Source organism: Sciurus vulgaris (assembly GCF_902686455.1).
Source record: "Sciurus vulgaris genome assembly, chromosome: 5".
NCBI lineage: Eukaryota > Metazoa > Chordata > Mammalia > Rodentia > Sciuridae > Sciurus > Sciurus vulgaris.
Window position 1 is genome coordinate 76,946,722 of NC_136465.1, and position 12,550 is coordinate 76,959,271.

Below are 12,550 nucleotides of genomic sequence, written 5' to 3' on the forward strand. Positions count from 1 at the left end.
ATCAACGTGGTTGTAGTTTGTTAGAAATCTACATGTGTATTTGTCGAATTAGACTGAATTTTTAAGACCAAATTGTTTATTGGTATGTTCCTAGCAACTATCTCAGTGTCTTGCCCATAACAGATGCTTTAATAAAACTTTTTTGTTTATTTGTTTTGGCAGTGCAGGGGCCTCTTGCATGCTAGGCAAGCACTCTACCACAGAGCCACATCCCAGCTCCTAATAACTGTATGTTGAATAAATAAATGCATCTCTCCTTTCCACTCTGTCTACCATGACAAACTTCAGGTTGTACAGTTTATGTCCATGCCCCAGTAATTTTTGTTTCTTTTTTGGGAAAGCAGAGCAAGAGAAGGAAAAAATTGTCTTTTCACATCCAATTGCCTTTAAGGACCTGGGACGAGAGCAATTCACACTAGATTATCTCTCATCAGCTAAGTTAGCAGCCCTTGAATCGCTGTGCAGTCTGGAGCCTCAGCTCTTCCCAGCGTGCAGCCAGCCTGCTTTGCCCGCCCTCAGAGGCCATGCTTTCTTCCCTACCATTTTTAGCGGTTGGCTTCCTGTTCACTGTAGCCATGGGCCATACATTTCAATTTCAAGAATATGACTTTCTCCAGTTTCTGGGCTTAGACAAGGTGCCTTCACCTCGTAAGTTCCAACCTGTGCCTTATATCTTGAAGAAAATTTTCCAAGATCGAGAGACAACAGCAACCACTGGAGTCTCCCAAGATTTATGCAACGTGAAGGAGCTGGGTGTCCGTGGGAATGTGCTTCGACTTCTCTCAGACCAAGGTAAAGAAATGGGAGTGTTCTCCAGGGGGAAATCTGGAAGTGGGTGCTATGAAGAGAGGAAAGGAAAAGGAGAGATCTTGCATATTTCCTCATTTAATACCAGCCACAATCCTCGGGGGAAGGCAAGTATTATCAACTTTTTAACTAAGGAAATTAAGGTTCAGACAGTAGGCAACCTGTGACCTATTCAAGAAGATAGAGCTAGCACATGAACAAAGGATTCAAAGTAGTTGTGGGGGATTTTTGTTTGTTTAGGTGGTTCCAGAGATCAAACCCAGGGCTAAGCAAGCGCTCCACCACTAAGTTTGTACACCCCAGCCCCTAAAAATGTTTTTTTTTGTTGTTGTTGTTTTTTAAAAATTTCCTTTCTTTTTCTTCCTTTTCTTTTTTCCTTTTCCCTTCTTATTTCGATATTGGGCATTTCACCACTGAGCTCCGTCTTTAGCCCTTTTTATTATTTTTTTTAAGACAGTGTCTCGCTAAATTGCTGAGGGTCCCAAAGTTGCTGAGACTGGACTCAAACTTGTGATCCATCATCCTGCCTCAGTAAACTGAGTCACTGGAATTATAGGCATGCACTACTTTGCTGGTTCAAGGTACTTTTTTCTGAATCAACTGCTTTGTGCTTAAGTATAGAGAAAGGATAATGGCAGAATTAAAACTGTCACCCATTCTTTTTTTTTTTTTTTGAGACAGGGCCTCACTAAATTGCTGAGGCAGGCCTTCAACTCCTCAGTCAGCCAAGTTGATGAAATTACAGGAATGCACCACAGTGCTGGCTTCAGTCTCTCATTCTTTAGCCAACAACATACACAACTGGTCTTTCATATGCTAAGCAGGAGACAAAAATGTTGAGCTCAGTTTGTTCATAAACTTCTCTTCTACATACCTCTCCATTACTGGTGGGGGCAAAGTTTTTCTTGATTTGTGAATACAAAGCAATAATATATGCCATTGTATATAAGGATCCAAGGGTGTGCCATTGAATAGCTTCCCAAACTGACCACCCATCAAATTACCCAGGCCATCTATTAAAGGTAGATTATTTCAGAAACATTCCTGTTCCTCACTACCTAATTCATATTCAAAGTCTGAGACAAAGGTTGAGAATCTGCATATCTATGTGTTCTCTCTAGTGGTTCAGATGCAGAATTGGGTACTGTGGTTAGTTTTACAACAACTGGAGAGAATATTTGAATATTTATTTGTCCAAGTATTTATTGGATACCTTCTGTGAGCCAGGAACTGTGTATGAATTTGAGAATACAGAGATTAAAAATAAAGTCTGCCCTTTTAAAGGTTTATAGAAGACAAAGAAGTGACTTTTTTTGAGGCTTCACCTCAAGTGAAGGTTTTGAGAAAATTCCTGGAGGAGGTTTTAGAGGTAGGGGGAGTGTGACAAACCAGTTGAAAGATTTTCTGTGGAAAGAGTTGAGAACAGAGGTGAGAATATGGTTTGGAGAATATTACCTGTCTCTCCCACGGAAATTATTGTGATAATGGGATGATCCTATTTCTATCAAATGAAAAATGAAAAAGACATACTCTCAGCCTGGGTATATTGCTCAGTGGTAGAGTGCTTGCCTAGCAGATAGGAGGTTCTGAGTTTAATCTCCAATACTGGAAAAGACATTATCTACTCATTGTCTCTCCCTACCCCTTTTGCTATAGAAAACTACCATTAATAGTTGGTATACAGCTGAGGTTGTGGCTCAGTGGTAGAGCACTTACCTAGCATGTGGGAGGCACTTTGTTCAATCCTCAGCATCACATGAAAAATAGCAAATAAAAGTATTGTGTCCATCTATAATTAAAAATGTAGTTTAAAAAATGGTATATATTCTTGTTTTTAAAAATATTTTTTTTGGTTGTACATGGACACAATATCTTTATTTATTCATTTATTTTTATGTGGTGCTGAGGATCAAACATAGCACCCCACTTGCGTGAGGCAAGCACTCTACCACTGAGCCCTAGCTCCAAGCCCCAGTATATATTCTTTCAGACTTTTCTTCTTTGCTAATATAATAGAGATTATAAACCTTTTTTTTTTTTTTTTGTACTGGGACTTATATCCATGGTGCTTTTACCACTGAGCTACATCTCCAGCACTTTTTAAAATTGTTTACTTTGAGATAGTCTCACTAATTATCTAGGCTGCCCTCAAACCCGAGGTCCTCCTGCCTCAGCCTCATGAGTAGCTGGGATTACAGGTGTGTGCCACCAATGCCCAGCTACTATTTTTGTTTAAATGGATTTATACTATACATTTCTCCAGTATCATGAACATCTATTATATGTGAAAAGAAGTGGAGAACTTATTTACATTTTAAGAGTTACATAAGCTGGACATGGTAGCACACACCTTGAATTCCTGTCACTCCAGAGGCTGAATCACAAGTTCAAAGCCAGCCTCAGCAATTTTGCCAGGCCTTTAACAACTTAGTGAGACACTGTCTCGAAATAAAAATAGAAAGGGCTGGGGATGTGATCAGTGGCTAAGTGCCTCTGGGTTCAATCCCTGGTACCAAAAAAAAAAAAAAAAAAAAAAAAATTACATGATAGTGCATTGCATAAATACACTATAATGTATGTAACTGATAACTGGTGTCCTTTGATAGCTATGGGTATAACATAGCAATAGTTTACATACTTCTCTGTGTGTATGCACTTTTTCTTTTTCTTTCTTTTTTGTATGCACTTTTTATGCTATTAACTCAGGATAAATTCTTAGAAGTAGGCACATTTAAACTTTTAATATGTAGCAAGTGTTCTCCAAAATTCTTCTCCCGCTGTAAGTATATGAGAACTGTTACTTCCCACAATTTAATAGAAGTTGTTTAAAAATAGAAGCTTATTGGGTTAGGGTGTAGCTCAGTGGTAGAGGTTGCCTTGCATGCATGGACTTTGGATTCTACCCCCAGCACCACAAAAAAAGAAAAAGAAACCAAGATATTAGAAACTTAGTGAAGTCTAACATATGTTCAGAAAAATGCATAAATCATAGAGACCAGCTCAATGAATTTTCAAGGCACAAGCAGTCCCCAGATCAAAAAAGAAAACAGTACTAGAACCCTAGAGGATCCTTCACACTCCTTTCTGATTCATTGTTCTTCTTAGTATTATAATATCTATCCATCTAACAGTACATGGTAGTTCTGACAGTTTTTGAACTTGATATAAATGGAAATATAGAATGCACTATTCTTTAATATGTGACAACTTACCCATCCACGTTATACCAGATGGACATCTCCTTAACATCGTGTGTGTGTGTGTGTGTGTGTGTGTGTGTGTGTGTGTGTGGTGCTGGGGATGGAACCCTGGGCAGAGTGCATGCTAGACAAGCGCTGTACCACAGACTACACCCCAGGCTCATTAATGGTATTTTGAACATAGCATTTTTTCATTTCGTGTTGTCAAAAATCTATCCCCCCTTTCCTTTTGGGTTTTCTTTCATGCTTCAGAAATGTGATTTAGTGACCAGGTGTAGTGACACACTCCTATAATCCCAGCAGCTCAGGAGGCTGAGGCAGGAGGATCATGAGTTCAAAGCCAGTCTCAGCAATTTAGCAGAGATCCTAACTCAAAATAAAAACTAAAAAGGTTAGGGATGTAGCTCAGTGGTTAAGTGCCCCTGGATTCAATCCCAGGTACCAAGAAGAAGAGAAACTGGGTAATTTTTAAAAGGTATTATTATTATTATTATTATTTACCAGGAATTTAACCCAGGGGCGCTTAACCACTGAGTCACATCCCAGTCCTTCATTTTCTTTTTCTTTCTTTCTTTCTTTCTTTTTTTTTTTTTTTTTTTTTTTTTTTTTTTTTGAGACAGGGTCTCCCTAAGTTGCTTAGGGCCTCACTGATATGCTAAGGCTGGCATTGAACTTATTATCTTCCTGCCTCAGCCTCCCCACCCCACCAGCCACTGCGATTACATGCATGTGTGCCGCTGTGCCCAGCAAAACTGGGTAATTTTAAATGCTTTTTATGTTTGTTGTTTATTTTGCTTTTTTTTATTTTATTCTTTTATCTTGCTCCCCCAACCTCTACTAGAGATTGAACCTTGGGGCGCTCTACCACAGAGCTATATTCCCAGCCCTTTTTATTTTTTATTTTGAGATAGATTCTCACTGAGTTGCCCAGACTGACTCAGCCTCCCCAGTCTCTGGGATTACAGCTGTGTGCCACCATGCCAACTTTTATCTTGTTTTGTTTCTCTTTCTCTCTTTCAATCTGTCTCTTTTCTGTCTCTCTCGTTTCTAATTAATGTTTTTAGGGTTGGACTGTAGCCCAGTGGTAGAGTGCTTACTCAAAGCCCTGGGTTTGATCCCCAGCAATGCAGAATTGTGTGTGTGTGTGTGTGTGCAGTGCATTTCTTTAAATTGACACATAGTAATTATACATATTTATGGAGTACTATGTGACATCTCAATACATGTTTATAATGTACAGTATCAGATCATGGTAACTGGCATATTCATACCCTCAGACATATATCATTTCTCTGTATTGGGAACATTTAGCATCCTCTTTATTAGCTATTTAAAAGTATTCTGCTGCCATTTGATTTTTTTTTTTTTTTATTACTAGGGATTGAACCCAGAGGTGCTTAACCACTAAGCCACATTCCCTGTCCTTTTTATTTTTTTTATTTGAGACAGGGTCTTGCTGAGTTGCTGGGTCTGGCCTTGAAGTTGGAATCCTCCTGTCTGGGCCTCTGGAGTCACTGGGATTACAGGCATGTGTCACTGCACCTGGCTCACTTATGGTTTTTATTGAAGATAGTATCATAGATGTGACTCCTTTCCTTACCCATCTTAAGGGTCACAGTTGGCATTCCTACAATAAAAAGTTAATGAGAAAAATATAACAAATGTATTTACTCAGTTTTGTGTGGCTTGGGAGCATTCAGAAATGAAGATCCACCCTACTGGGGTGGTAGGTAGCTCACTGACCAGAGCACTTGCCTAGCATGCTCAAGGCCCTTCGTTCCAGCTCCAAACACTGAAACAAACAAAACCAAAGCAAAGACCCATGGAAAAATGTCTATTTTATGCTTAGGTTGGATGAATAGTGGACAGTCATATAGAAATGTGATTGGACAAAAACATTTTGACCAAATGGTCCTAGAGTGAGGGACAAAATCCAGCAAGTCCTGCCTCTTCAGATCCTTGGATTCCGTGCAGTTCTTCTCTTGGATGTAGGGCAGTATCCCTGTGGAAGGAGGGTTTTTAAGGGACAAGGAAGAGAATGACTTTTCTAGGTTTTATGGCTTACTTTGGGGGAGAGGAATTTTAGCTTCTTTTCCTGCCCCCAGCCCCTAGGAGTTGCTTAAGAGGAGAAAGTGGCGCAGGACTTAGAGGACAGATGTCTGAGATACCTTGCTTCTGAGACCTTTCCAGTAAACTTCAGTTTAGAGTATTCAATGTGCCAAAATGTCATGTTTTGAGCCCCAACTACCGTGATAATGTTATTGGGACTTACTGCCTATATTCATAAGGGAAGAAAATGCTAAATTTCATTTTAAATTTAGTGAAAATAAAGATAAAATTATTTTTCCAATTCATTTGTGGGCTCCTAATTTCCATCCAGGACTCCCTGGGGATACAAAGATAAGAATGAAATCCCAGTGGCTTCGGAGGCTGAGGCAGGAGGATCATGAATTCAAAACCAGCCTCAGCAATTTAATGTGATCCAAAGCAACTTAGTGAGACCCTTCTCAAAATAAAATATAAAAAAGGACTGTGGACGTGGCTCAGAAGTGCCCTGGGTTCGATCCCAAGTGCCAAAAAACACAAACAACAACACCACCACCAACAACAACAAAAAACCCAGAAAACAACCAAAAACAAACAAACAAACAAACAAAAAAAAAAAAAGATAAGAATAAAGAGTGGGAGTGAGGACAAATCCTCCCAGATGGTAGAGTTTATATAGAACTCACAATTCCCTGCACTTATACTGTATGGGTGGACAGTGTGACATTTATATCATAGCTGAGGATAGAAAATACTATGGTGGCACTCACATGTCGCTTTTCCCATCTAGGTTTCTTTATTTACTCAAACAAACTCTCCCAAGATGACTCTTGCCTACAGAAGCTCCTCTACTTTAACCTGTCTGCCATCAAAGAAAAGGAGCAGTTAACAATGGCCCAGCTGCGCTTGGACTTGGGGCCCAATTCTTACTATAACCTGGAGCCAGAACTGGAGTTGGCTCTGTGGCTGGTTCAGGAGCCTCAGGTGTGGGGGCAATCAATCCCCAAGCCCGGTAAAATGTTTGCCCTGCAGTCTGTACCATGGCCTCAGGGTGCCCTTCACTTCAACCTACTGGATGTGGTTAAGGACTGGGATAACAAACCCCTGAAGAATTTGGGCTTATTCTTGGAGATCAGGGTCAGAGGAGACAGAGACTCTGAAGTGAACTTCCGGCTGGAGGCCACCTGTGCCAGACTGAGACCTTCCTTTCATGCTTCCCTGCTGGTGGTGACCCTCAACCCTGAGCAGTGCCACTCTGCTTCTCGAAGAAGGAGGGCAGCCATCCCTGCCCCCAAGTCTTCTCACAAGAATTTCTGCCGACCTCACCAGCTCTTCATCAACTTCCAGGACCTGGGTTGGCACAAATGGATCATCGCCCCAAAGGGGTTCATGGCAAATTACTGCCATGGAGATTGTCCCTTCTCACTGACCACCTATTTAAACAGTTCCAATTATGCTTTCATGCAAGCGCTGATGCATGCAGTTGACCCAGAGATCCCCCAGGCTATCTGTATCCCCACCAAGCTGTCTCCCATTTCCATGCTCTACCAAGACAATAATGATAATGTCATTCTTCGACATTATGAAGACATGGTAGTTGATGAATGTGGGTGTGGATAGGATTTCAGAAGTAGGAATAGAAGTATTCTTAGGATAAACTAATAAAATTACTGATCTGGCTTATGACCTCTTGAATCTGAAACATCAATCATATTTAATGATGCATATAATTACACACACATGTAGTAGAGTCCTAATGGTCTTAGTCTATTTCTGCCCTGATATAATCATTATGCATGTGACAGTATATTAGACTCTGGATAAAGGAAACAAATGTACTGATGGTCTTTTATATAGGCAGGCATTATTCTATGATACTTAACAAACGTTATTTCATTGTTAATCAAAATAGGCACTGTTATTTATGCTTTATATACGAAGAAGCTGAAGTTTAGAGAAGCCAAACAAGTTTTCTCAAGGAGATAAGTCTTGCACATTGTATCCCACAAATATGTACAATTATTTTATGTTGATAAAAATGTTTTAATTACTTTGAGAAAATATATGATGTAGAAAATTCTAATATTGACATTTCTTTCTGCTTTTCCTTACTCCTGTACTTCAGACAGAACCCAGGGCCTTCCACATGCCAGGCAAGTGCTTTACTACCGTGCTTGATTCTTTTTATTTATTAAATTTTGAGACAGGGTCTTGCTAAATTGCCGAGGTTGGCCTTGAGCTTGTGATTCTCCTGCCTCAGCCTCCTGGGTAGCTAGGACTACAAGATATATACCACTGCACCTGACTGAGAGTTTAAATTTTTCCATATTCTTACCAACGTTCATTATTGTCAATTTGTGTGTGTGTGTGTGTGTGTGTGTGTTGCTGGAATTGAAACCAGGACTTTGCAAATGCTAAGCAATCAATCTACCAGAGCTATGCTCTCTGCTCCTATTATTTTTTTGAGGGGGTAGGGCCAGTAATGGGGATTGTTACTTAGCCACATTCCCCAGCCCTTTTAATTTTTTTATTTTGAGTCTTGCTGAGTTGCTTAGGGATTTGCCAAGTTGCTGAGGCTGGCCTTGAACTTGGAATCTTCCTGTCTCAGCCTCCCAAATTGCTGAGATTATAGGCATGTGATACCATCCATGCCCAGTGATTTTTAATATATCTTATATATGAACCTATAATTCAGATTACATTGTACATATGATCTTGTTTCTTCCTTTTCTCACCATTATATCAGATTTCTTTCAAATCATCAACATCTACATAATTTAAGCCTGCACTATATATATAATTATTCAGACATACCACAATTTACTTAAGAAAATTATTCTTATAGGATAGTGTATCATTTACAATTTGATGAACAGTGCTGTAATTGTTCATATCATTGCCCATTCTTTGTCCCCACCTCCTCAGAAAATTTTCAGATATGGAATTACCAAGTTGAAGGCATAAACAAACTCTTGTAATAATTAACACAGATATATTGATAATAAAACCACATATTTTGGAGTAAAACACAAAATTCACATAGATTTTAAATGTAAATCTAGACATGGCAGAATGCTTTGGCTTGTATCAAGGAGAATGAATTCACTCACTTTACCTACTGGGACAACTAAAGTGGAAAAATTAATGAATTGATTGTTTATGTAATGTGTGTGTGTGCGCGCGCTTCTTTGTTTTTCAGTACTGAGGATTAAACCCAGAGCACGCACTCTATCACTGAGCTGTATCCCCAGCCCTATGCTAATTTCTGAAATTACAAGTGTGCCAAAAGCTCAGCTGATTCCTGATTACAGCACTATTCCTGAAGTAAATTTACTTCAACTTGATTATTACTATGAGATCTCCTTAGTCTAATAATAGATTTTGATTTTGGGATTGATGTGTTTAACACCTTCGCATTAAGCAGGCGTGGTGGTGCACTCCTCTAATCCCAGCTACTCAGGAAGCTCAGGCGGAAGGATTGAAAATTCAAGGGCAACCTGGGCAATTTAGCAATGCCCTACCTCAAAGTCGCAGATGTAGCTCAGTGGTAGAGTGCTACTTAGCATGCACGAGGCCCTGGGTTTCATCTACAGTACTACAAAATAAACAAAATAAAATCTTAAAAGGATGGTGACTTTTCCCTTCTTTCAGTAATTCTGTGGTTGGTGATTTGTTCTTCTAAATTAAATCATCTCCTGAGGGCTTCTTGCAATTATGCAGAAGAATATACATAACTGGCTTCATGGCTTTGGTACCTATATTATGCTATTTCTTTTTCTTTCTTTCTTTCTTTCTTTCTTTCTTTCTTTCTTTCTTTCTTTCTTTCTTTCTTTCTTTCTCTTCTTCGTGTGTGTGTGTGTGTGTGTGTGTGTGTGAGAGAGAGAGAGAGAGAGAGAGAGAGAGAGAGAGAGAGAAAGACAGGGATTAAACCCAGTGGTATGCTACCATGGAGCTACATCCCAGCCTTCTTGAAAATTTTATTTTGTGACAGGGTTTAAATAAGTTTCCCAGGCTGACCTCAAACTCTCAATCCTGCTTCAGCCTCCTGAGTAGCTGGGCTATAGGAGGCTTAATGTCTTAAATGTCTGTCAGGACAGACTACTAATAGGCAGAATATGTGTCCTGTAGGTCAAGTCATGCGCTGTGCTTTAGATGGGGCAAGTAGGACTTCTTATTTCAAAACATAAATTATGCACGTGTATATAGCCTGCTGTTTCAGAGTTTCTTGTTTGTTTGTTTGTTTTTGTGCTGAGGATCGAACCTAGAGGTGCTTAACCACAGGATGCTTAACCAGGATAAGCCACATCCTGGCCCTTTAATTTTTTATTTTGAGACAGGGTCTTGGTAAATTGCTTAGGGCTTCACTAAATTGCTGTTGCTGGCTTTGAACTTGTAATCCTCCTGCCTCAGTCTCCCAAGTGGGTGGGGCAGGCATTTGCCACCATGCCCAGCTCATGATCTTCCCAATGGCAGGATTTTCTACTAATACACAGGTCGGTTTGGTTTGAAATATTTCTATCAATTTAATTCATTTCTATTCAGTTTGACATTTATTGAATGCTTTTGTAGGGGAAAAGAGATTTTTTTTTTTTCCTCTTGGTGCTAAGATTAACCCAGAGGTGCTTAACCACTGGGCCACATCCTCAACCCTTTTTTATTATTTTGAGACAGAGTCTCATTAAGTTGCTTGGGGCCTCACTAAGTTGCTGAGTCTGGTTTTGAACCTTGCGATCCTCCTGCCTCAGCCTCCTGAGTTGCTGGGATTACAGGTGTGCCACCATGCCCTATGGGAAGAGATTTCTTTGCTCACCCATTGCTAGATTCATGGCTTGGGGCACTTATAACCAGAGACAGAGTAACAAGAGAAAAGCATACAAATTTGTTTAACATCAGCACTATTATTTGTATCTTGAGGCCCATATGTTAACGGTTTATAAATTGATTATCACAAGTATTTTTGATAAAAATGGAAAGCTAACACAGTTATATATGACATAGGAGCCTTCAGACTTGAAGACCTAAAGAAATAGGAATTAGGAACAAAATAGGAATACTAATTTTATGCTGAGTTTGATGAATGAGTAGAAGCATGACTGGACAGGGTTGTGATCTAATGGTAACAAACCGGGAAAGAGCCAGGCCTCTTTGTTCAGATTCTTCTTCCCTTCTCTGTGTTTTCAAGATTATGGGGGCTCCGCGCAGGCCCCACCCGTGCGGGTGCCTAGCTCCGGCCGCCGCGCCCAGGCTGGTGCGGGGGCGACCCCAGGGCTGCGGGGCCTCGCGGGTGGGCGCCCGCCGCTGGCTCCCGCCGCCGGCCGCGCCGCCCCGCCCCGCCCGGATTGCGGGCCCGCAGGAAGCGGGGGCCTGCACTGCCCGGCGGCCACCCCCGCCTCCGCCTCCCCGGGCGGCGGCCCTTCACTCGGGCGTTTGGACCGGCCCCTCCCTGGGCCCGCGGAAAAAGGCGCTGGCCGCGTCTGTTGGGTTGCGCTCCGACCCCTCGCTACCGCCCGGGGATATCCGTGTGGGCTGCTGGAGGTGCCCAGGGTCTGTGGGAGCTGATCGGCCGAGGGGAAGGGGGCTTGTCTGCGACAACGCTGTCGCTGCTTGGTGGGCGCCGCCCACGGCGGCTGCGCCATTTCCAAAAAAAAAAAAAAAAAAAAAGATTATGGATGTTCCTTTCCCCTGGGAAAGAAGGAAGGTTTTTTTTTTTTTTGTTTGTTTGTTTTTTTTTTTTTTTTTTTTAGGTGCACCTGATTTTCTTTCTTTCTTTCTTTCTTTATTTTTTTCTTTTGGAAGATTTTCTTAAAGTTAGTTTTGAGAGTCCTTTAACGACCCGCTTCGGGAGAGAAGGTGAGAATGATGTTCCAGCTTCTGTTGTTGCCTCCAATCACAATGTACCAGATTTGGGGGTACCATGCTCTGAACCCTATCACCTTAAAGACAGATAAGACACAGATTCTGCTTTAAAGTAATTTAGCATAAAATGACACGTTTTAAAATTAGGTCAGGCTTAACTTTGTTTCTTTTAAAATACAAAATGGGCTCTTGGCTTCCTGGCAGCCATGTTAGGAGCTACTCTCCTCTGCCACGTTCTTTGGCAGAGAGTTCTGCCTCACCTCCAGCCTGGAACAATGGAGTTGGCCAACCATGGGCTGAAACCTCTGAAGCTGTGCTGTGCAGTCATGTACATAATTAGTATTTCAATCAGTGGTGGTTCCACGTGTGCAGCAGGGGTCCCAGAAGATTATAATCGCCTAGTGACAGTTGTGACACTCATAGCCAACATAATGTCTTATGATGCACTACTCATGATAATGCGCTGTAAACACACCTACTGTGCTGCCAGTTATATAAAAGAACACATCCAGTTATGCACAATACTTGATAATGACAATACACAACAATAGTACTGGTTTAAAAAAAGAAAAAAGATTGGGGCATCATATCAAGACACCAGCAGTTGTTGAAGGCTATTTTCCCATCATTTTATTCTTTAT

The 12,550-nt window shown here is 40.9% G+C and overlaps 1 protein-coding gene across 1 annotated transcript; it reads left to right on the top strand.

Annotated features, from left to right (window-relative positions):
* Window positions 1-524: 524 nt before the first annotated feature.
* On the top strand, window positions 525-7,673 carry GDF3 (growth differentiation factor 3; the record flags this gene model as incomplete). The annotated part of the gene is made up of 2 exons (XM_079141526.1): window positions 525-792; window positions 6,844-7,673. The coding sequence occupies 2 exons, from the start codon at window positions 525-527 to the stop codon at window positions 7,671-7,673; spliced, it is 1,098 nt and encodes a 365-aa protein (XP_078997652.1).
* Window positions 7,674-12,550: the final 4,877 nt, after the last annotated feature.